We start from the raw sequence: 26,293 nt of genomic DNA, 5'->3' as shown, positions 1-26,293 counted from the left end.
TTCTTCCAGCTCTTCCTTGTTAGTACCACTTACTTTGCCAGCTTTACTGTTGCCCTGTCCCAACTTGTTGCTGCCATCAATTTCAAAATTACCTTACTTTTTTCTTAAAATTATACATTCTCAGTCAATTAAATTCCATGTTTTCTATTTTCTATTGTGAAAAAGATATTGGCTTATAAGATTAGCAAATCATTGCATTCAGTTTTTTTGTAGATTTTACAGTGTCTCAACTTTTTCGGAACTGGGGTTGTATGTTTCCCAGTAGAAAAGATATTTAGGCAGATTTGAAATGCTGTCTGTGTCCCCAAGACATTTATCTTTCTGTTCTGTCTGACACCTGGACAAGAAATGAAGGTAAATCTCTTCAGCTGCAAAGGACATAAAATACTAACCGGGATTCTGCATTTTGCTTATTCTACAAGAACATTTGTTTTTATTGCTGTCCCCATAAGAAGATTTTTCTTCACTTTTTTCTTCAAATATATGGGAAGGAAGAAAAAAAATCTTCCAAATAGGGACACAGTAAAAAGTTAATAGTTCTGATCTTTTGAAGTGGGCCTTTAAAAAATGGTTTATCAAATGGATTTTTGGCAATTCAGACTTCAAATCTCTCAGATCTTATCTCTTTAAAGTTATAGCTTAGTGTCACTTGGTCGATAGGAAATTTTGTGAACAATCTTATTTGGTTCAAGCCTTCATAAAAGAATCAAGTATGTTTCACCAGTGCTACAGAATTTGTCTATTTAGAAATGCTTGGTTTTAATTAGTTGCCACCCATATACTAATGTTACCTTAAGCATTGCTTGATTCACATGGGACCAAAGTAGGGTTCCCCAAATTGGTCAGTATTGACCCCCAGGACATATTGGGACTATCTAAGGGGTTGATAAAATGGCTTAGGTTAAAAGAGGGTCAGAAAATGTTTGGGAGTCAAGTGGTTGATAAATGATGGAAGGTCAATTGGGGTCAATTAATATTTTGAGGTATCTGTCAACCTCCACCCCAGCCAGCGCTGTGTCTTAGCCTAGGCCAACAAGGCCCAGGCCTAGGGCGGAACTTTGCAGGGGGCCGCCCCCCTACACGATAAAAATCTTCCCACTCCTCCCAGGTCCCGCTGCAAAATAGTCCACGGCGGCTTTTTTGTAGCCGCTACATTGTATGGAGCCAGTGTCATCATGGCATGGGACGGACTGTGCAGGGGGGGGGGGGGGCAGGGACTGGCGCCCTTATCAAGTGGTCGGTGACTTTCCAGACTGGCCGCACTCAGAGTCAGTACAATTGCCGGTGGCAGAGCCTAATGCTCCGCCTACCTTCCTCCACGGCATTCTTCCGGCCGGGGCTCTGTTGACTCAATAGGAGAGAACTCACATCCTGCCCGCTCAGCAAGCACTGGTGCACCGTGCATCCTCCTAAATCATGTAAGTGCACTAGGTCCAGTGCAAATTTTAATACTACTTGTAAAGCCTGTGTGGCATGTAGACAAGGAGAAGTTTGAACAATTTAGTTGTTGGCTCTTGTCTCTGCCCACCTTCTGTCAGTCAGACCTGTGTAGCTAGCACAGAGCTCAGGAGGATTTTAAGAGTGCCTTCAATGACTCCAATCCATGCTGCATATGTCTGTCCCCAGCAAACACATGACTCCAGCAATGTCCCTGGTGGTGCAGATCTGCTGCTTGTCAGACCTGGACAAAAGCTGCAATTAAATGCCACCTGGGTCTGCTAGGTAACAGGCAGGGATAGAAGCTATCTCTTTGATGATAGAAAGCACCATGTCTCTTAATTCTGTGCTCAACAAGAGCAGTTGCATTTAGTTTACAACTGCTTTCTATCTTAGGAGCAATAGATCAATCAAATATAAAGTGCTTAATATGCGTTAAACAAAAATGTCATACTTACCTCCTCTGTGCAGTTGGTTTTGCACAGAGTGGCTCCATTCCTTCTCTTCTGTGGTCCCTCAGCAGCGCTCCTGACTCCTCCTCTTCTCGAGTGCCACGTCGGAGAAGCGCTGTCCCTCAGGGCACTCTTTTGACACAGACAGCAGGACTTGGCCCCGGCGCCCGTGCCATTGGATTTGATTGACAGCAGCGGGAGCCAATGGCCGCGCTGCTATCAATCTATCCAATCAGGACATGAGACACTGGCTAGAGCTGGTGTGCTCGTCCCCGGCACGTGAAAGACAAGGTTCAGGTAAGTAAAACGGGGGCTCTGGGGGGCTGCTTCATGACAGGAGGTTTTTCACCTTAATGCATAAGGTGAAAAACCTTGAGGGTTTACAGTTAATATACAGATACTGCAATAAAGTGCTCCATGCTACAAATTCATTAAACAGTCCGCATTCAGTGAAAATTCGTATGCTCCAAAGTGCTCCGTGCTATATAATCAATACATAATTTATGTACAGTAATATGCTGTGATATGAAAATGTTCAGTGCCTCTATGCATTATTCCAGTGCCCCAGGTATAATACTCTGTCCTCCCCACCTATGTGTCCTCACTCACCGGAACAATAAAATATCTACACCATGTGAAAGATAGGAGATTGGGTCAGTCTCATATTTACTTCTCTACTCCATGTACATGTTGAAAGAGTAAAGATCGGGCATGGGCACTCATAGTGCAAATCCATTTTATTTGATTAAAAATACGTTACATGTAGCTGCTACTCACATATAAAACTGCTCGTACCCGAGCTACAAGCGCTTCCTACACTATGGATTTAAAGTATGGATGCCCGGTCTTTACTCTTTCATGTACATGGTGGGACTGCGCCATTGTGGCAGACAAATCAGACACAAAGTGTCACTTTTTTTGGGGACCAGTGACACTAATACAGTGATCAGTGCTAAGAATGCGTACTGTCACAGTACTAATTTATTATTCATTTATTTATTTCAGGTACTTATATAGCACCATCAAGGTGGAGCCTAAAGAGGAAGGGGTGTGGTTTACAGATGATAGGGTGGGTCCTAAACATGAAGGGGTATGGCCTTGACAGAAAGGGGTGGGTCATATTTAAATTAGGGGGTGCACAAGTTTAGTCAGGCCTAGGGCTGCACAAAACCTAAATACACCACTGACCCCAACCCCTAGTTCTGTAAATGAGGTGTCCAGTATCGAGACAGTGTTACCAAAGGGTGGATGTCAGCTGCCAACGAGAGCTGCCTTGAGTTGTATTAATCAGCTTTATGTTGTTACTGGGCTTGTTTACCAACATGCTTTGCATTGCATATCTGTGACATTGCACCGTCTGTCCCTCTTTCAGGGAGGATATACATATGTGTTCACTTTCTCTACTAAGCATACTCCCCTACCTCAAATTCTGTTGGAGAGCCTGTGAGTACACTCAGTGATAGGAGTGGTGCCATAAAACTTATTGCTGTGTATTTACTAAAAACTCAACAGTCATAATGGCAGCTGCTGATACCAAGAGGAAGTGTTGACAGTGCCCACAATCATATTATTGTTATTAATTATTATTATTATTACCATTATTTGTAGTTGATGAGCTGAAGTGCCTGGGGACTAAAGCCATTACAATGTTACTCATTATACAATATTTTGATAGAGTGTTACATTTTAGGCCTCATGCACATGAGGTGTTTGATTTGCTCCTCTAAACGCCAGAACTTCTGTCAGGAAAAAGCTGCTTAAAAACTCGGCCTAAAGCCGTGTGTTGCACATGCATTTAAGCGCATTTAAACAGGTCAAGTGTTTGAGCATTAATGGATTCTATTGGCCAGAATATTTGTTTATTCTGGTTATCAGAATACATTAACCACTTGCTTACTGGCCACTTAAACCCTCTTCCTGTCCATACCAATTTTCATCTTTCAGCGCTGTCACTCTTTGAATGACAAGTCATGCTACCGTTTACCCAAATTAAATTTTTATCATTTTTTTCACACAGATAGAGCTTTCTTTTGGTGGTATTTAATTGCTGCTGGGTTTTTTATTCTTTGCTAAATGAAACAAAAAGGGACCGAAATTTTGAAAAAAAAAAACAAAACTGTTTCATGGTTTGTCATAAAATTTTGAAAACAGGTAATTTTTCTGATGTGCGCTGATGAGGCTGCACTGATGGGCACTGATAGGCAGCACTGATGGGCACTGATAGGTGACACTGATAAACACTGATGAGGCGGCACTGAGAGGTGGCACAGATGGGTGGCACTGATGGTTGGCATTGATAAGTGGCACTGAAGGGCACTGATAGGTGGCACAAAGGCACTGATAAGTGGCACTGATAGGTGGCACTGATGGGTGGCACTCATGGGCACTGGTTGGTGACACTGATAGGCAGCACTGATCTGTGGCACTGATTATTAGACAGTGATGGACATTGATTGGCAGCACTGGTGGGCATTGATGGGTGGCAGTGTGGGCACTGGTAGGTGGCACTGGTGGGTACGGATAGGTGGCACTGGTAGGTGGTACAGTGGGCACTGGCAGGTGACACTGGTGGGCACAGCCGCAGCTTTCTGAGTGAGGGACCGATTAAGAAAAACCTGATTATCGAGCTTCTGTTTACATCACGTAATCAGCCATCATTGGCTGACAGCTGATCACGTGGTAAGGGGCCGGGATCGACCCCTTACTCGGATCTGTGATCGGCCGAGCCTCATAGACTCGGTGATCACAGAGCTCGCCGCGCGCGACCCGCAGGACATCCTCCCGGCAATTAAGGCCGTCTTATGGCTATAGCGCAGGCGCCAAGTAGTTAAAGCTTAAGGGTGCCTAAATGTGTCTAGCATTTATGTGTTTGGGCACATTCAGCATGTGTTTTTTTTTTTTGCAGTCTGTAAACACTACTCCTCTTGCACGCCTATTAACACCTACAGTATGTATAGAGATGCTTTTACAGGCTGAAAAAAAATGCTAAGTGCCTGTAAAAGTAATGTTTTTAAGCCCAGTGTGCATGAGGCCTTAAGAGGTTAGTTTAGATATAACCAACGTTAGAAACAGTATTTTAATCTTGTTAACGTTTTATGTTTTACTGTGTGAATTCTTATGACTGTAACGGAGGTCTCAGCTGATGTTTTGTCATTCATTGGTATGTACACCATGCACAAACCTAGATTTCTTTTTCTGACCCTCTAGCAATGTTGATGTCATGCCCACAAGCTTAATATATGTGTAAATTAATAAATGAGAATATTAGGCATCTAAAGCTCTCCAGTAATGTTGTCAAATGCATAACTGACACATCAGCACTAGTATCATGTAATCAAATCTTTTTAAGTTCATATTCTATATAATCATCCCTTATTATCTATGATGCACCATTTTATTAAAACATTTTGACTTCATTTTAAGTGACATATCGACTCAAAATGTTTTCATGACAAATACACCTTGAACTGGATTTTCAAGAAAAATGAGAATCCACATTTTAAGGGGATCTTTGTGTATCAACGAGAAACAAGAAAGAAAGGGCGCACCAGTGACTGCAGTGCTCTGAGGAAGAGGGGGTGTTCCCCTCGAAACGCGTCAGCCAGCAGTGATTCTTGTGAGCTCTTCCGGCACCTCTGGTGGGCTCTGCTGCTCTTTTACCACATGCTGTGATTTGAAGATTATTTTATACTTCTGAGATCTTCTACTACTGTTTGTAAGTAGTTCCTTTTTATCAATATTATAATAAATTTTACCTAAGGATAATGCACATGGCTGGTGCGCCCTTTCTTTTTTGTTTCTCGTTGTCTGCTAGGATTCCCCATCCTTGAGGGCAGCAAGGCCGGTATTCCAATACCGCTTGGTCAGCTACCCACTTGTGCGCAGGAGCTTTTTTCTTCATTATCAGTCTTTGTGTATCAACATGAAAGAGTCTTCTGCTTGCACAGGTCCCAAATAAACAGCACCCTCCATCCTCTTTTTTATTACATTACTTTTTGCAGTGGGGTTCAACCACTGAAATGCAGAATACATTTTTAGGCTTAGACTGAATAGAATATTTTGGGCTTGCTCAATTTTATGTTTTTTTGTTTAAACAAAACAATAAATCTGGTTAAAAACTACCATTTTAACCTCAGACTTCAACACCAGAGTTTACATGCAACTGGCAAGTAAAATCTGAATGGCAGCACTTTGCACCAGTGAAAACAGTAATAGAGATATGTTGGAATAACTCTAAATGCTACGTGGAAAGAGTCTTAACACATAGTCAGGGGAAGTTAAACTTTCCAAGGGAACTTTCCCCAGGGCTTAGTGAATAAGGTGAAGCTCTGCTGGTGAATCTTGTCATTGATTGGGTATTCTTTGCAATGTCTGGAGAAACTCCCCTTGCAAAGTGAACAGCCTATTTGTCTTTAGTAAATCAACCCCATAGGGTATTCTCAGTTTTCCAGGAAATCCCATAGAAATGACCCAGATGTACAGAAATGAGAAGGTTCCTTGTGCTTAACAGGATATAAAGTTATTATATAGTATACGTATGTACAGAAAGTATAGTCTACATACTATGTACAAACCATTAATGTCAACTCTGCTTGTTTCAGGGTTAATGTCTGTGGAGGCAAGTGCTGTCATGGTTGGAGTAAATCAGCTGGATCTGAACGATGTACAAAACGTAAGTATTCAATTCCAAGTTCACCCCTAATCATCATATGAACCCCAATAATATAAATATGCTATAATAACATTTTAGATGTGAAACATAATAAGCCAACTCCATTGTTTTGCTTTTTTTGGACATGTTTAAAAAATAATCTGAGAGCAGACACCATAGAAAATAAAACGGTAGTTCCAATTTTTTATGTCACACGATATTAGTTCAGCTGTTTAGGTAATGCAACATTTCAGTATAAAATACACTTTTTATTAAAAAGGAAACTTTTTTTTCCTTTTGGATAGAATAAGTGAGGGTTATAGCCCCAGTCAGAGGTTTTTTTTTTGCCGTCTGTTTCTTATTGAGGAGATTTCCCTTCACTTCCTGTCCTATACCCAAAACAGAAAGTGAGACTAAATCCCTCCAAAGTGGGGGAATCACGGGGTGTCACCAGGGTCACTAGAACACCATTGGAAGAGTTACATGTTAACTAACACATCTTGAATAATATTCTAAAGGCATCATAGAATATATTAAACCACAGGGGCGCTTTACAGGCGTTTTAGCGCCTGTAAAGCGCCTCTCCTGTCGCTCCAGTGTGAAAGCCTGAGTGCTTTCACACTGGAATGGTGCGCTTGCGGGACATTAAAAAAAAGTCTTGCAAGCCGCATCTTTGGGGGTGGTTTAGGAGCGGTGTATACACCGCTCCTAAAACGCCCTGCCCATTGAAACCAATGGGAAGAGCTGCCGAAGCGCCTGCAAAGCGATACGCTTATAACCCCTTCGGGGGGGGGGGTTAAAAGCGCACCGCTAGGGGCGTCAAATCGCTGCTTAAACAGCGGTAAAGCGCTGCTAAAACTAGCGGCGCTTTACCGCTACCACCCCCACCGCCTCAGTGTGAAAGTGCCCTTAGAGGAATTGTCAAGGTAACCAATGCACACTGACTAATTTGCCTGCACAAATTATTTTTGCAGTGTTTCTAAGAGCCTTTGCCGATTGACATAATTTGCATGTGTAGCGGTTGGTTACCACTAGTTACTAACATCCACCAAATCACCCTGCTGCCAGACCTCCATCGATCACCTCTGAGACAATGAGCAGTCATTTGCATAGTTTTGTTGCGTTTATTGCGGGATACAACTTGGCTGGGGTAAAGGAAGATATGGGATGCCCATAGCACTTATTGAATTGTCATCACATTTGTAGAACATTGATTGGCAGCTTTAGCCCTGAAAATGATGCACTTCTAACATTCACAGTCTATTTCCTCTGCATATCTCCACTGCAGACTATTGCTCCTCTTCCTCTGCACTCACTCCTTGTAGGAATCCTCCACTGCAAAACTGTTAGATTCCTGTTGATTCACTTCCAGTAAGACAAAAAGGGACCACTCTGAATAATCCCAGTTTGCTGGCTGTACTTGAATGGTGTTGCTTCAGCAAATCAATAAGCCAAAGGCATACAATACCTCTCCCCGGTGGCTCAGTGAATTTGGTAGCTATACAGTCTCTTGGAAAATATTACCAGAGTGCTTTACCAGGCCAGAGATACTTGGTACCTCTCCCCGATGGCCTAGCACACGGTAATAGGCGGACTACTGTTCCCAGCCAGTCCATAACTGCAAACGCTGCGTTTCCCGGTCACAGCATTCTTCACTACTTTCAACACTTCTCCTCTTGCTTCTTGTACACTGACTTTCTCCAAAGGGCTAGCTCTGTGTTCCCCGGTCACAGAAATCTGCTCTTCTCAGTCCTACAGCAGCTTGACACCAACTCCATGGTGAAGAACTTTATCCAAGAATACATCTTAGCGGCTCCTTCATCCCTCCTCCACGCTCGGCGCCCCCCCCCCCCCCCACGTGTGGTCGTTCCTGTGGCAGCTACCTAAGACTCCATTCTCCCTTTCTCCTGCACCGTCAGAACCTCCCAGGCAGCATGTGACCCTAGCTTATATGGGAGGCCTACCCCCTGCCAATACTGAATGGTAATTGGTCAGAGCTCCTCACATGAGCTGCCTGCCACTCAAACCTCAGGTCCAACCTCTGTTCCAGAACAATCTTTCTGAAAGCGGGGGGGCGCTTCTGAGTCAGAGCACAGGTGGTCACACCCGCCACTACACTAGACACACCCAATCTCAAATCAAAACTCACAGGCCTAACCTACAAGGATCTCAATTCATGTCAAATTCACACCATCATTATAATAATAATAATAATAATAATAATAATAATAATAATAATAATGCCGGCCTTAAGGAACATAATATTTTTTATTTTGGTATAAATATGCTACTCACTTTTCCTTCTGAGTATATATCCTACATATCCTGATAAATACGCAAAAATATTTTTTAAAAATTGCATTTTTGGTTACTTTATACGTAATCATTTTTAAACAGTTAATACAAAGCATAAAAGGTAGAAGCGCCACTTGAGTAATTCTTCAGATATAATTTTATTTCAGTTGCTTACTCAGCAATGCTGTAGAAAGCACAAAAGTCTTTTAGAGGTGGAATAATGTGGGTCCTTTTTTATTGCTTTGAGAAAGGGTATTTTTTGGATTTTGGGTAAGCTGATAGGAGACATAATGTGTCTCTCTGTGAACCTTAAATACAAAGAGTCCAGTGTACGCCATACAGCACTGGAGGATGCTGTGGTGAAATGGCAGATGGCGCCACCAAAAACAATCCAAGTAATCATAAGCACACCATGTTCAGATTCCGCTGATCAGTTAATAACTCCTAATGTGACCGTCCCCCCCACCCGCTTCCCTCTCCACCCCCGATGCACCCTTCCATCTAAAACTGCCCCCCACTCTTCTATCCTATCCCCTTGACCCCCCCCCCCCCGCAAACCCGCTCCCTGCAGCCACCATCATTAGCTGGCATCCCTCCATTTCCACTCCCGCCGGCTTCAGGTGCTGCATGGGGCTTGGGGGGTCCAGATATGTCCCCCTGCCCGCCAGATCACCCCAAAATGCCCCCGCACCCCCGATCCATGGCTGCTCCGAGCGGCATCTCTACTTCCTCTTCCTCCACCTGCAGCTTCTCTCTGCACAGATTTCCTTTGATCTGTCAGGCTGGTGATTGCGGTGTGGGGGGGTGAAGTAGGGGCTTGGGGGGCTTAGTAAACATGTGTTTACTAAACTCCCCCCTGCAAAAGAAAGGACACATGCAGCAATCACTACTGATCACTGCTATGTCCCCACTGACACTGACAAGTGATACATTGTAACACTCGCGGTTACAATATATCAGTCTGTCATTTTCTGAATGAATGGAATCTCTATACAGATTCTCATTCATTCATTCAAGTAAAGTGATACAGTGAAAGGGACTATCTTCAGTCTTTTTCTCTGTCTCAAAAAAAGAGATATGAGGGTCTGTTTAGACCTCTGATATCTCACCAAAGACCCCCTAACCCCCCAAAACAAAAATGTAAAAAGTTAAAAACAAAAAAACACAAACATAGTAAGACCCCCCAGGTCCGCCTTCACTCACCCCTCCACGTTGATGGCCCCCCTGCGCACTCACCACTTAACGGATACCTCAGCTTCTCCTCCCGGCCAACCCGATCCATCCTGATTGGCCAGGAGGAGAAGCCGGAAGACAATAGCGAATAATAATTCGCTGTTGTCACAAGTGGGTGGGTTCGGGGTGCAATGCTCTGCGCCCCGAGACCAACCTTTTTCAAGCCAATTAGAGCCTCAGGTTCTAATCGTGTGGCTTGAAAAAAAAAATAAAACTCATACAGACGTATGAGTCCAGCGCTCTGCAAGGGGGGCGGCACCCCAGTGCCCCTAATGAACCGGACGCTCCTGGTAAGACCCCTTTCACATGGAGCGGACTCTGTCAAGCAGATCCGCCTGCTTAGCAGGGGATCTGTCTGCTGATCCCCGCTGAGCAGGCGGATGACAGGTCCATGTCCGCTCTGCTGATGCAGAGCAGACACGGAAACAGCTTACTATTCTCTATGGGACGGTCGGATGGAATTGAACCGCCTTTCCAGTTCCATCGGATACCATCCGATCCGATCTGCTAGATGGATGGGGAATGGAATCCCCATCCATCTGTTTTTAGCGGACTTGATCGGATTCAGGCGGGTGTAAACAGACACATGTCCATTTACATCAGCCTCTCCATAGAGAACAATGAGTGGTCCGATTGGGCCCACCTGAAAAACGGACAGGCAGACCTGATCGGTGTGCGTGTGAAAGGGGCCTAAGGTCTTGTTCACACAGGGCATACACAGCGCACCTTTATGGGGACACACAGGTGTTCCATGCATCTCTGTGCAGGCAGTCCCATTGATGTCATTTGGGATGTAGCAACTGCACGAACAGAGCCATTGCTCCCAATTTTACATCACTGTAGATCTGCATGCATGTATCCACACACAGGGATATCAGATTGGGAACAGATTGGGAACAGTAGCTATGCCTATGCAGACACACAATTGACATAAATGGGACTGCCTGTACAGGGAAAACCTGTGCATCCCTATGCGGGTAAACATGGGCATACACTTTAGTATGCCACATGTTAATAGTACTTTAGTACTAATTTTGCAGGAATTTTTAAGTTACGTTGTGTTTATGTGCAGTATTAATGATTTTAGTGTATTTTTAGTGAAAATAGGGATATGATGAACATTTGCGCAATTATTGCGGGGTCCAAAAAATCAGTAGCACTTTTTTTATTGTACAGGTCACGTGCTTTCGGAAAATGTATGGTTTGGGGGTCTTTTACAAACTCTGAAAGCTGTATGTGAAAAATGAAAACCTCCAGATTTTTGGAGAAATTTTTGGGTACTTTCGATTTTCACCATTTTGCAAAAAGGTGCAATTTAAAATTTACCAAAATTTACAATTGGTTTTGGGGGTCTTTTTCAAATTCTAAAAGTTGCAAGGGAAAAATGAAAACCTTCCGAATTTTAGAGAAATTTGAATATTTACACTTTTGCGTCTGTTCAATTTTCACCATTTCGCAAAAAGGCGCAATTTAAAAGTTACAAATATTTGTTATTTATTAACTCAATACAGTTTAAGCTTTTATATTTAGTAGGAATTTTACAAAATTTGCTGTGTTTTTATCTGATAATAATGGTTTTAGTGTATTTTTTGCAAATATATTGGTTTGATAAACATTTTTATTTTAGACCGCGCAAATACCGCGGTCTAAAAAATCAGTAGCACCTACTTTTTATTTTACTGATCATGTGCTTTCAGAAAATATATGGTTTGGGGGGTCTTTCACAAGCTCTGAAAGCTATAAGTGAAAAAAAAAAAGCAAAGGAAAAATTGAAAAAATGGTCTGGCCACCTGAGTGTACAAAATGGAGCACAGGGCCTGGCAGCGAAAGGGTTAAGGGCCTCTTCTTCAGTCAGTAGTGCCCCATCTGTTTATCTAAACGTGATGTGGTGGCGATGGTGATATCTTGGATTGGTGTGTGTGGGCCTTGGTACATCATCTAAATGCAGGGCATATGTCAGACCACATTGAGGAATATTTATATTCTCATAAATATTTTCACGGTTCACAAGAACTTTGTGCTGCCCACCTGTTTGTACAAAACATAAGAATTATACATTGCCATTTGAGTGACCTATGTCCCCGATTCAATTTCCCAATCAATTTCTTGTAATCAACAATACAGATGACTTTCTACTTTGTTGTAATTGACCCCCCTTTCCTTTTTGGTTATGTCTACAGTAGCTTCTGAATGTAGGGTACTGAGTCTGAAGTCATCTTTAATGTCATTATATCTCACTGCCTACAGCGTGCTACTATGGAGACCACATAGCCATCTTTTTACATTTCCGATTAACCAGAGATTGTTCAAATCCTTTATGGTTTGACATCTCTTTAGACATTTCTGTTTGCCTCTAACTTCTGAAAAGCATGGAGCTTGTAAAGAAATTGTCTCAGTACAGATTGTACCCCATAATAATGGTCTCATTAATCATTAATTCCCACATCATTTTTGTAGTTGTTACAAAATAAGCTGGTAAACCAAAGAGATTTAACCACTTAATGTCCGCCTCATAACCGTTTTACTGCTACAGGGTAGAAAAAAGCAAAGAAAGAGGCGCCTTCTAAGTGCAGACAGTGTAGAATTTATTGGTACAAGGAATAAAAACACTCACATTGAAGTAAGTATGTGTCAGCATGTGGGAGTAGTCCTGCAGCAGTGTGTCTCTTAGCAGGCTGGTCCCGCAGGCTGTGCCACTCGTTTCCCTGTAGGAGTCGTCCACTGGCTCTGTGTGTGATTGTAAGTCCAGGGAGGAGGGCTGGAACTCTCGTGGATCACAGCGTTGTGTGACCTCATCATTGATGCAACACGTTTCCGAGCATGCACACTGTCGATGGGAAGGATAGGCGCGCTCCTTTCTCAAGCTGACAACTGCAGGGCCATGGTTGCCTTATATAGAGCACCATCTAGTGGTGGTTATGGCGAATGGCAGGGGACAATACACTCTAGTATCGAAGTCCACCAAACCACCAAAAACAGGACCAAGGCAAATAGGAAGGAAGCATTTCTCCGTTACTTGGAACTAACAGAGAAATTCTATTTGCCTCGGTCCTGTTTTTGGTGTTTGGGTGGACCTCTTTTCATCAATTTTGGGGGGACATCCAGTTCTTGGTAATGTCACTGTTGTGCCATATTTTCTCCACTGGATGATGACTGTCTTCACTGTGTACCATGGTATATCTAATGCCTTGGAAATTCTTTTGTACCCTTCTCCTGACTGATGCTTTTTAACAATGAGATGCCTCTGATGCTTTGGAAGCTCTCTGCAAACCATGGCGTTTGCTGTATGATGCGACTAAGAAAATGTCAGGAAAGACCTACTAGAACAGCTGAACTTTATTTTGGGTTAATCAGAGGCACTTTAAATGATGGCAGGAGTGTACTGACTCCTATTTAACATTTTGAATGTGATTGCTTAATTCTGAACACAGCTACATCCTCAGTTATAAGAGGGTGTGCACACTTATGCCACCACATTATTTTATTTTTTATTTTTACCCCCCCCAAAAAAAAGATTTCAGTTTGTTTTTCAATTGAGTTATACAGTTTTTATACAGTTTATAGGTCACATTAAAGGTTAAAAGTTCTGAAATTATTTATCTTTGTCACATTTTTTTACATCACAGAAACCTGACATTTTAACAGGGATGTGTAGACATTTTATATCCACTGTATCTCAGTTGTGACAGGGAGGTAGGGATGTATTCTGTGTCTTTGCAAAGCAGGGACTAGAATCCATATCTTTCCCTAGTAAAACAAGCACACAGTGTACACAAAAACACTGACTAGGCAGACAGTTAACCCTTTGATTGCCCAGATTTTAAACATCCCAGCCAGTGTCATTAGTACAGTGACGGTGCATATTAGCACTGATCACTGTATTAGTGTCACTGGTTCCTGCAAAGTGACAAAAGTGTCAGTTAGTGTCCCATTGTCCCCCACAATATCGCAGTCCTGCTTTAAGTCGCTGATCGCCGCCATTACTAGTATAAAAAAAAATTCCATAAATATATCCCATAGTTAACGTTTGCGTAAACCAATCAATACACACTTATTGAGCACAGTCCGAACGCGGGCAGACGTCGGCAAAGCCTGATGAGTCATAGGAATCAGAGCAGGGGGTGTAAAGAGTGTCAAAGCAGGCGCCAGAGCTTGAGCGGTATTAGTCCAGCAGGTCCCGCTCAAGCTCCGGCGCCTGCTTTGACACTCTTTACATCCCCTTCTCTGATTCCTATGACTCATCAGGCTTTTCTGACGTCTGCCCACGGTCGGATTGTGTGATGCGGCTGGGGAGGAGTCCTCCTGTGGTGTCCGGATTTGATGGTGTCATCCCTATTTGTACTGTAAATTGGTTACATGATTTGTCAGCAATAAACTGTTTTTAAATCTTGAATGGATTCTATCTCCATCTGATTTTTTGCCACTTCCTGGATCTGCGCTTTCCAATTTTGTTGTTCACATCTTGATTGATGGATGATCCGCCTCCCATAACAGCATGAGGAAATCTCCTCCTACCTGAATGACCAGACTTTGCAGTTTATCATGTGACCGCGGTATACAGATCAGCCAAAAAGGTATATAGTGGCAGTATTTTAATGTAAAAAGAAGGTTTATAAGCTATGGGGCAGATGAACTATTTTCATATTATTGGGTTTAGTAACACTTTGAAAATGTCTTAAATTTCTCCAGCCTTAGACAGGTTGTTTTGAGGCGGCCTAATATTGTACAAACATGATAATGTAAAAATTAGGCTCTGGGCATAAGTAGGGGTTGTGGACCAATAGAAATGTATGCTTTTCCACATTTGGCAACATTTGTTGGTGTGCATTCCCCCCGGTCTGGTGTAGCAGGAGGAAAGGTTTTTTGCAATAAGCTGAGCGGCCTACAAGTTTATCTGGCTTCATGCAAGAAAAGATTGAAAGCTGACTGAGTCTAAAACCAGTATCTTTAATTTAAGAAACAAAGGGGTGTTGATATTTAAAGGTTCTCTTTTTAGACCTGCCATTTCGGAAAAATAAACATCATGTACTTTTGTTTCCTGTGTTTCACCATGTGCCTCTTAAGTAGTACTGGAAAAGTCCTTCTGATTTATGCACTGACACTGGGCCTAGAAGCTGTAGCAGCCCACCCAGACTGCACTCTGCTTTCTGTACTGTTGGTGATACTATAGGAAAAACTAAGAAAAGATTAATCACTGTCTGAACTTATAACTTACTTACTATTAGAGGTCATCAGATTCTACGCCTGTTTCACTATGTGAAATTTGCATTCCATTTTAATTTTAAAAAATTGCAGAAAACCTAAACTACCTCAAATTAACCCCCGGATCAAATACTTATAATACAAGGAAGAATAAGTTGTAATTAACCTAAAAAAAATAACGACACAATCAAATAACCATAACTAACCTTTGAGAAACTAAACAACAAAGGAAAACAATTAATTGATTGATTGAGTAAAAAAAAAATAAAAATGGGACAGGTAAATTAGCCAACGAATCTAAATATAATGATTTAAAGACTAAGTTCATCTTTTGGAACATGTTACATGTTCCGCCTGTATTTAGGGTGGAATATGTAACATGTTCCAGCTCCTGCCGCCAATTCCCCCAATCCCCCTGTCAGCATGATAGTGGGTGGGGGGGTTTTCTCCCTGCACCCGCTGTCACTTTTTGAAAAAATGTGACTGTGTGGGGCTGCCCCTGCACGGCTGCGTCATCCATTCACAGTTTCCTGTGAATGAATGAACTACAAGTACCGCCATCCACCGTAGCTGACAGTTTGGAGTTCTGATTGAACTGCAAGGGCGCTGATGTTCATTCACAAGCTCTCAGACAGCCCGTATGCAGGTATGGGCAGAAAGCTGCAGCGTTTGTCTGCAGAAGCCTGACATTGCACTCCTGATCCACTGATCACTGGTGCAGTGCTTTCCAGGCTCCTGCGGGACAAAATGATAAATGCAAATTTTTTTCCCTGTAAAAATATGTCTATTTATTATTTTTCCATGAAAGGGGAACTTATCCGTTAAGGACTCTTAAGTGCTTCGGATGCTCGTGTGCTGCAGGGTGGGGAGGGGTGCAGCCAAATCTTCAGACAAGTGAAGCTTGTAAACAAACTTGCATAAAAACATTTCCAATGACCTCCATAATTGGCTGTCATGGTGTTCAATGATTGAGAACCATGCTGTTCAGTTCCTGATCATCAGTCAGAGACCAGCAGCTGTCTGCAGCAGTAAAGTCATAGACTTTTCCATTAGGGCCCTTTCACACTGGGGCGGTTTGCAGGCACTATTGTGCTAATAATAGCGCCTGCAAACCGACCCGAAAGTGCTGCTGCTTTGTCTCCAATGTGAAAGCCCCGAGGGCTTTCACACTGGAGCGGTGCGCTAGCAGGACGGGGAAAAAAAGTCCTGCTAGCAGCATCTTCGGAGCGGTGAAGGAGCGGAGTGTATACCACTCCTTCACCGCTCCTGCCCATTGAAATCAATGGGACAGCGTGGCTATACCGCCGGCAAACCGCCTCTCCAGAGGCGCTTTGCGGTGCTTTTTAACCCATTCTCGCCCGCTAGCGGGGCGGTTTTACCGACCATAAAGCGCCGCTTACAATAGTGGCGCTTTACTGTGGACGACGCCCCTGCCCCAGTGTGAAAGGACCCTTACATTTTGTTGGAATTCTTTCTTAAGAGCCGGTTCACACAGGGGCGACTTGGGATCCGACTTCAAGTTGCCCCAGGTCTCGCGACATGAGAAAATCAATGTTAGTGAATGAGAGCCGTCTTAATGTACACTACTGAAGTCGCTCCGACTTCAGAAAAGGATCCTGTACTACTTCAATCCGACTTCTAGGCGACTTGTACCCATTGATTTCAATAGAAGTCACCTCCAAGTCGGATCCCCGTTCATAGTGAGGCAACTTTACAGGAAGCAGAAAGGAAATTACCCAGAATTTACCCAGAACAAGAATGATGTCACAAGAGCTGATGAGCTCTGATTGGCCACTGGCAAAATCCCCTGTCCTGGAGGCGACTGTTGTAAGTCGCTCCAAGTCGCGCTGTGGTTCACGCTCAAGTCGTGACCAAGTCGCCTCGCAAAGTCGAGCTGTAAGTCATGTCGCCCCTGTGTGAACCGGCTCTAAATTGCAAACTATAAAAATAGCTTAGGTCAAAAAGGAGCAAAAGGTTGCCTACCTAAAAAAAAGCTGTGCAGCTTTCTCGAAACCTTGTCCTAAAGAAAACCTCCCATAATTAGCATTCCCTTGTCCCGCCTTTTTGATAGGGCACTCCATCCATTGAGCGCTTGCCCCCTGCATTACAGGAGTGAGCACTCTCCCTCGTTCCTCCTTGGTGCAGCTTGGGGAAAGAGAGTTTGGGGTTGGGAGAACACTTGCTACTGTGATGTCAGGGGGTGAGCGCCCAAGGCTGGAGCCTTCTAGCAACAAGACAGGAATGGGGAATGATTACTATGGCTAGGGTTTTTTGGCCAGGCATCCAGGGAGGTGGAACCAGATGGCCTACACATAGGGCACTTGCATTATTCATCATTTTTCAAAGCTGTACAGTTTTTAAACCTACTGGAGCCCCTTGACTGCATAGGCAATTTTCTTGAAAAAGTGAACCTAGCCTTGTAATTCCCATGATTTCCAGAAATGTAATATAGTGACCTGCAGATGGCACTGTTGTTTAGGTTGTCTATTGTAACCGAATACAAAACCGTTATTACTGTACGCTCAGAAGCTGGCAATGCTTTTAGAAGAAACAAATCTTGGAGTTTGCATCTCAATTAATAATTGTTTATCATGACTTAGAATTGATTGCAGCAAGCAAGTAGAAATACACACTTAAACAACACTTGAACAAGGATTTTAAATCCCTAATTACAGACCACAGGGCATTATGGAAACTGCACTGTGAGATAAATTCTTATCTGTTTTTACTTGTTTATTGTAACTAAGTAGCACATGAGAAAAAAACAAGCTATATTGGTGCTGCCAAATTAATGAGGATTACTAAATGAGTTTTATTTTTCATTTCGTTCAAAGTTTACTTTTTAATTACTTTGCACATTTCCTGTAGATATCTGACCTCAATTTAGTTTGCAGAATATGTTATAAAAAATAGATCTTTCAGTTATGTATTATGTGATGTAATACAAGTAAGGTAATGGGGGGTTCAAAAAGGGCATTTGTACAGAGCCCCAACGCCCTTGCCACATTTTAGTAGTGCCATTGTCTAAATTGATTTGTGGCTCGCCCACAGTGTATTCTGCACTCTGCAAGTCCTCACAGCAGGCCACATTTTAAACTTGTAAGCAAGTTCAAGAAGGTCATTTGAACTTACTAGTGTAGGATAGGTAAGCTACAGAAGCAATCCACAAACTTGGTGGATTTTATTTTATGTATAGGTGTTTTTTTTTTTTACATCTACACCCACTGCACGCAGCAAACATATTTTAACATCCGGGGTCTTATAGACCCCGGATCCCTCCATAAAGAGTACCTGTCACTGCCTATTATTGTCATAAGGGATGTTTATATTCCTTCTGACAGCAATAAAAGTGATCTGAACTTTTTTTAACCATTTGACAACTGGGCACTTAAACCCCCTTAATAACCAGACCAACTTTCAGTTTTGGTGCTCTCACATTTTGAATGACAATTACTCAGTCATACAACACTGTACCTATATGAAATTTTTGTCCTTTTTTTTCACACAAATAGAGCTTTCTTTTCGTGGTATTTAATCACCGCTGGGTTCTTTATTTTTTGCGCTATAAAATTCTGCAAATTAGTAATTTTTCTTCATATATTTTGGCCAAAATTTATACTGCTATATATCTTTGGTAAAAATAACCCAAATCGGTGGATATTATTTGGTCTTTGTGAAAGTTATAGAGTCCAAAAGCTATGGTGCCAATATCTGAAAATTGATCACACCTGATGTACTGACGGCCTATCTAATTTCTTGAGACCCTAACATGCCAGAAAAGTACAAATACCCCCCAAATTACCCCTTTTTGGAAAGAAGACATTCCAAGGTATTTAGAAAGATGCATGGTGAGTTTTTTGAAGTTGTCATTTTTTCCCACAATTCTTTGCAAAATCAAGTTTTTTTTTTTTTTTTTCTTCACAAAATTGTCATATCCGCACGTTATTTCTCACACTCAGCATATGCATACCACAGATTACACCCCAAAACACATTCTGCTATTACTCTCGAGTATGGCGATACCACATGTGTGAGACTTTTACACAGTGTGTCCACATACAGAGGCCCAACATGCAGGGAGCACCTTCAGGCGTCCTGGAGCACCCAGGCCAATTCTGACATTTCTCTTCTACATGTAAAAATCATCATTTATTTGCTAGAAAATTACATAGAACCCCAAAACATTATATATGTTTTTTTTAGCAAAGACCATAGAGAATACAATAGCGGTCATTGCAACTTTTTATCTCACACGATATTTGCACAGCAATTTTTCAAACGCGTTTTTTAAAAAAAAAAACAGTTTTGTGCTTTAAAAAAAAACAAAACAGTAAGGTTAGCCCAATGTTTTTTGCATAATATGAAAGATGAAGTTACGCCGAGTAAATAGATACCTAACATGTCACCTTTCAAAATTGCACACGCTTGTGGAATGGCGCCAAACTTCGCTACTTAAAAATCCCCATAGGCGATGCTTTAAAATTTTTTACTGGTTACATATTTTGAGTTACAGAGGAGGTCTAGGGCCAGAATTATTGCTCTCGCTCTACCGATCGCAGCGATACCTCACATGTGTGGTTTGAACACCGTTTTCATATGTGGGCGGGACTTACGTATGCGTTTGCTTCTGCATGCGAGCACACGGGGACAGGGGCGCTTTAAAAATTTTATTTTTTTGTTTTTATTGTTCATTTTACTTTATTTTAGTTTGATGCTTTTTTCCCCCCCAAAAATTTTTTTGATCACTTTTATTCCTATTACAAGGAATGTAAACATCCCTTGTAATAGGAATATGGCATGACAGGTCCTCTTTACAGTGAGATATGGGGTCAATAAGACCCCACATCTCACCTCTAGGCTGGGAAGTAAAAAAAAAAAGATCCTGGCTTCGATCGTAGCGGTGAGTCGGTAGAAGCACTGGAGGGCGGCGGGAGGGGGGGACGTCCCCTCTCGCCTCCCGTAAGAACAATCAGGCAGTGGAACAGCCGCTATGATCATTCCTATGGTGTAGGGAATCGCCAAATGAAAAAGCTGATATCTGAATGATGCCTGTAGCTGCAGGCATCATTCAGATATCCCCGCGCAAAGTCAAGAACGTTGTACGACGGCGGGCGGGAAGTGGTTAAAACGCTTTTTTTTTTTTTTAACACAAAGTTGTCCATTTATACAATATTTCTAACACATAGCATGTACATACCAAAAATGACACCCCAAAATAGATTCTCCTACTCCTCCTGAGTACGGCGATACCACGTGTGAGACTTCCACAGCCTGGCCACATACAGAGGCTGAGTACAGCCGAGTACAGCCGAGTACAGCCGAGTACGGCTGAGCATGGCAGAGCATGGCTGAGTATGGCTGGGTATTGCAGGGTATCGCCGAGTATGACTGGGTATGGCAGAGTATGGCTGGGTATCACCGAGTATTGCAGAGTATGGCTGGGTATCACCGAGTATTGCAGAGTATGGCTGGGTATCACCGAGTATTGCAGAGTATGGCTGGGTATTGCAGAGTATGGCTGGGTATTGCAGAGTATGGCTGGGTATTGCAGAGTTTTGCGGGGTATTGCAGAGTATTGCGGGTTATGGCAGAGTATTGCAGAGTTTTGCGGGGTATTGCAGGGTATGGCAGGGTATTGCTGAGCATGGCTGGGTATGGCAGAGTATGGCTAGGTATCACCGAGTAGTGTGGGGTATGGCAGAGTATTGCGGGGTATTTCGGGGTATTGCAGAGTATTGCAGGGTATTGTGGGGTATTGCAGAGTATTGTGGGGTATTGCAGAGAATTGTGGGGCATTGCAGAGTATTGTGGGGTATTGCAGAGTATTGCACAGTATTGTGGGGTATTGCAGAGTATTGCACAGTATTGTGGGGTATTGCAGAGTATTGCACAGTATTGTAGGGCATTTCAGAGTAGTGCAAGGTATTGCAGGGCATTGCAGAGTAGTGCAGGGTATTGCAGAGCATTGAGGGATGGCTGAGCATGGATGGATGGATGGAAATTGTCACTGTGCAGTGCTACTTCCATCCGATCCCTCCCCCTCTCCTCTCACAGTGTACCGATCGGTACAGAGAGGGGAGAGAGGAACTGGCATTGTGATCGCTCCGTCATTTGACGGAGCGATCACACGGTAAACGGCCGCGATTAGCGGCCATTTACCGAGATCCGTGATGCGCCGGGTCCTCTGGACCTGGCGGTCACAGATGCTCTCGGGTGCACGAGCGGAATTCTGGGAGGACGTCCCTGGATGCCCTCCCAGAGTTAAGCAACCGCCCTGTAGCCTTCATTTGGTTATGGGCCGGTTGTTAAGTGGTTAAAGGGACAGTACAAAAATTTAAAAAAATTAAATAATATAAATAAAAATAAAAATAAATTTAAAGCACCCCATCCCTCCGTGCTCGCACGCAGAAGCAAACGCATATGTAAACAGTGTTCAAACCACACATGTGAGCTATCCCCACAATCATTAAAGTGAGAGCAATAATTCTATCACAAGATCTCCTCTGTAATTCTAAACTGGTAACCTGTAGAAATGTTTAAAGTGTCACCTATGGAGATTTTTAGGGACCATAGTATGTTGCTATTCGACGAGTGTGCACAATTTTAAACCATTACATGGGAGGGCTGTGTAATATGCGGGGGAGGCTGTGTGAAGTGCAGGGGGCTGTGTAATGTAAAGGGGTCCAGAGGTATGGGGGCTGTGTAATGTAAAGGGGTCCAGAGGTATGGGGGCTGTGTAATGTAAAGGGGTCCAGAGGTATGGGGGCTGTGTAATGTAAAGGGGTCCAGAGGTGCAGGGCTGTGTAATGTAAAGGGGTCCAAAGGTATGGGGGCTGTGTAATGTAAAGGGGTCCAGAGGTGCGGGACTGTGTAATGTAAAAGGGTCCAGAGGTACAGGGGCTGTGTAATGTAAAGGGGTCCAGAGGTACGGGGGGGCTGTGTAATGTAAAGGGGTCCAGAGGTGCGGGGCTGTGTAATGTTAAGGGGTCCAGATTATTATCTTAATTTATTACCAGGGGAATGCAGCCCTCCATGCATTCATATACATTGAATCCGGAAAAAGGTTGCTGACCCCTGATTTAAAGGGTCCCCTTCATCGGGGCCTAATAGCAAGAGGGGAACTCAAAGTCTTAGTGGAATTTTAAAACTGATGTAGGCAGCTAGCAGGTATGTTCATCAGCAGCTGGTTGTTTGCATCCTTATTAATGCTGTGAAATTCCTGACCACTGGCATTCAGCAAAAGCAAAATAGTTGTCCTGTAATGTAATAGGGGCCTATTAAATTTACTGTCAAGGAGATGTTGCAGAGATCCAGCCTTGGCCTATTGCTGTGTGCAGTGAGGAAGTATTCTGAACAGTCTTCATTGAAAATGAACTGACAGTGTCTCCATTGCAGAGCTGCTGTAGGTTTGTGTGATCTAAAAAGTGGTTTAGGTCATACAACCAGGAATTGGAGTATAGTAGGATCTCCTTGTTAAAGAGGGCAGTTTGTGTTACTTTTAATAATCCTGCCCACCCTTCGAACTTCTCCCTAATCATTAAATTCAACATATACTTTGATTTTAGGTAAATGTTAATGCTTTATGCTGTGAGGAAGAATCATGTCAAGACCATTCTACTTAGTTACATATTTTTTAATTGTTGGACACATCAGTCTGTACAATATTCATCTACAAGCCTTAGCATTTTGGATTGCATAGTTCCATAACAACTGGAAAGTGATATGTGCGTTTGATTAGGTTTAAAATCTGTATACACAATTTGCTAACCTCTAACATAGGTCTCTGGACCAAAGCAGTTTATTAGTATCCATTAAACTATGTGCTACTAGAAAAGCAGCCCATCTACCAATGTTTGTCTGTATACATGACCTAAGGAAGTCCAAGAAGACAAATCATTGGTTTTTGGGTTTCAGGAACTTACTTTTGGTGCTGCTGTTTAATTATTATTATTATTATTGTTATTATTATCAGGATTTATATAGTGCCAACAGTTTGCTCAGCACTTTACAAAATGAAGGCAGACATTGCAGTTACAATACAATTTGCTACAAGAGGAAACAGAGGGCCCTGTTCGTTAATCTGTTGAATTCTGTAAAAGCAGTTTTGCTTCTGCCTAGCATATAAGGAATAATTCAGGGGCCCCCATTTTTTCTGTTCATGCCAAAACTGATCAGATCATCAGCCCAGACTCCTTTATTGATTTTGTAGAAATTTCAAATCACCATATGAGAACACCCTAACCTTGAATAATTCTTAAAAATGTTTAATAAATGCTTATTTATAAGCCCCATTAAAACAACTTAAAGCTTAAGTTCAGAAAAAGTTAAAAAAAAAAAAGGAAAAAATAAAACAGCACAAGGGACATTACTTATTATCAATGCAATGTGTCCCTTGTGTGTTTGACTCCTGCTTTCGTTGAAATCTTCCTCCTCTGATTCCTTCCCCTCAACCCGCTTCCATAATCTTCTAGTGCAGCGGGATTAATACAGATGAGGTACCTGTTATTCACTCTCAAGAATGCCAACTTGAGCGGCAAGGATGTAGAATTCCCTTCCACAGGCGGTGGTCTCAGCGGAGAGCATCGATAGTTTCAAGAAACTATTAGATAAGCACCTGAATGACTGCGATATACAAGGTAATACTGGCATATAATCACACACATAGGTTGAACTTGATGGACTTGTGTCTTTTTTCGACCTCACCTACAATGTAACTATGTAACTTGCCCACTCTTTCCTCCCCCTCTTGACTTCATATAAGCTGTATTAAAGCATCTATGAATGGAAAACGATATATAAATGGAGGACGGGCAAATGAATGAAAGGTCCACCTCCATTCATAGATCACATTTTATTCATTTAAGCTATCTTTTATAAATGGTGGGGGTGGAGGCAGGGGCGGACTGACCATTGAGCCACTCGGGCACTGCCCGAGGGCCCTGGGCCACTAGGGGGCCCCATCAGGGTTGCCAGTCTCAGTAAAACCAGGGACAGTATGTATAAATCTGTGTTTTTTTTACATCTGTCTGTGTATACTGTGTGTACATGTATGTGTATACTGTGTGATTGTATATTGTGTGTGTGTATACTGTGTGGCCCCATAATCTCTGATTGCCTGGGGGCCCCATAATCTCCTATTGCCCGGGGGCCCCATGAGTTATCAGTCCGCCCCTGGGTGGAGGTAAGATCAGACATAATCATAACTCCCAATGAGTGCATATGGCCGGTCCCCTGGAGCTATTACCACAACCCATTCCTCCCCAACCACCGTCATCAGAAGATTATGACGGCAGGGGTGGGGGAATTAGAGGAGGATGTCAGCAGGATCCAGCAGAACGAGGGATACATACCATTGATTGTAAGTAATATCCCTTGTGCTGATTTTTTGGACTAAATATAGGCTTTAATACATTATTATTGTTTCTGTCTTCTGGTATACAAAGTCCTTTGTGACTTAAAATGACCCTGTCCCTACAGAAGATACTCTATAATTCTAGTGGCCTGTTTCTGTTCCCTAGCTACTGCAGGTCCCCAAAATGTGCGGAAACCCACCGCACTTACAAAGAAGCAACAGCAAAAAGAACAATCCTCTCTGTGTGGAAAGGTGTAATATTTATTGGGTGCATATGGCTCCATTAGTCACTGAAATAGTAATCAGACAAGTAGCCTTCCTTTGTGGCTTCCCCTCCTCCTGACAATCACTGCAGGCAGCTCTCATACAAGAGATGTAACCATGCACCCCTTGGTTCTTCACAAATGAGGATTTACCCTTTAGCTACTAGATGGTGCTGAGCATAAAGCAAGTATATGATTTACACAGCCAGTAAGAACGTACAATAAAAAACGACTGCTGGGTTGCATGCTTAAAATAGTATTAAGCCCTCAGTGTTTTTTAGCTGAACACAATGAACACAATAAAAACAATATTTTCCAGTAAACAGTTTGTTAAAATAATTTTCCCTCCACTTGCAGTGTACAATGTTTAATTGCTGCTGGTTCCTGCTTTCTCAGCGCTGCTTCCCTGAACTTTCAGACTTCACAGGAAAGCGTTACCACTCGAGTGCAGTTTCAAGCCAGTCTGTTAGCTTGGAGATAGGAGGGGGAGGAACAGGGCAGTGTCTTGTCTTCCTAGTCTATGGGGTTGTGTGTGTTTATTGATGCACACAGTGTAGAGAAACAACTATCCCATGCACGCGAGGATGGCTCCATAGGATGCTGCAAGAAAAAGGAGCCGCCCTGAAACAGGAAACCTGGGGTGGTGGACATGGCACCAGGTTAAACTGGAACATAAACAATAGAAGATAAAGAAGCTGCATTCTAATGCCCCGTACACACGGTCGGACTTTGTTCGGACATTCCGACATCAAAATCCTAGGATTTTTTCCAACGGATGTTGGCTCAAACTTGTCTTGCATACACACGGTCACACAAAGTTGTCGGAAAATCCCATCGTTCTAAACGCGGTGACGTAAAACACGTACGTCGGGACTATAAACGGGGCAGTGGCCAATAGCTTTCATCTTTATTTATTCTGAACATGTGTGGCACTTTGTCCGTCGGATTTGTGTACACACGATCGGATGGATTTATATCCTGTTCTCAAACTTTGTGTGTCGGAAAATCCGATGGAAAATGTGTGATGGAGCCTACACACGGTCGGAATTTCCGACAACAAGGTCCTATCACACATTTTCTGTCGGAAAATCCGACCGTGTGTACAGGGCATTAGTAAGTGATTGTTTTAAAGCACTTTCAGCAGCTGATTTAGAGGGTTTAACCACTTCCAGACCGCCGCACGATGATCTACGTCCTTACTTTGAAGGAGGATATCGTTGTTATGGCAGCAGCTAGCTGCCAATAACCCCGGTATCCTCTTGTTCGGCCGTGGTCCGCTTCAAGATAAAAGTGGTCTCTGTGGCGGATTTGCCGCAAGATCACTTTTATCGGTGGCGGGAGAGGGCCCCCCCTCCCGCCGTGCTCCGGTGCCCTCGATCGCTTACCGGAGCCGTTGGCAGCGGCAGAG

At 42.9% G+C, this 26,293-nt stretch overlaps 1 protein-coding gene across 2 annotated transcripts in view; it reads left to right on the top strand.

Annotated features, from left to right (window-relative positions):
- The window catches only part of LTBP1 (latent transforming growth factor beta binding protein 1), a 548,083-nt gene that overhangs the window by 49,905 nt on the left and 471,885 nt on the right, over positions 1-26,293 (top strand). For both annotated transcript variants that reach the window (XM_073627728.1, XM_073627727.1), the window contains exon 2: positions 6,491-6,561. In XM_073627728.1, coding sequence (XP_073483829.1) covers positions 6,491-6,561 — 71 coding nt within the window. The remainder of the gene's footprint in view (positions 1-6,490; positions 6,562-26,293) is intronic.

This window comes from Aquarana catesbeiana, linkage group LG04 (assembly GCF_042186555.1).
Source record: "Aquarana catesbeiana isolate 2022-GZ linkage group LG04, ASM4218655v1, whole genome shotgun sequence".
Taxonomy (NCBI): Eukaryota; Metazoa; Chordata; class Amphibia; order Anura; family Ranidae; genus Aquarana; species Aquarana catesbeiana.
This window is presented reverse-complemented; position numbering and strand designations above follow the sequence as displayed.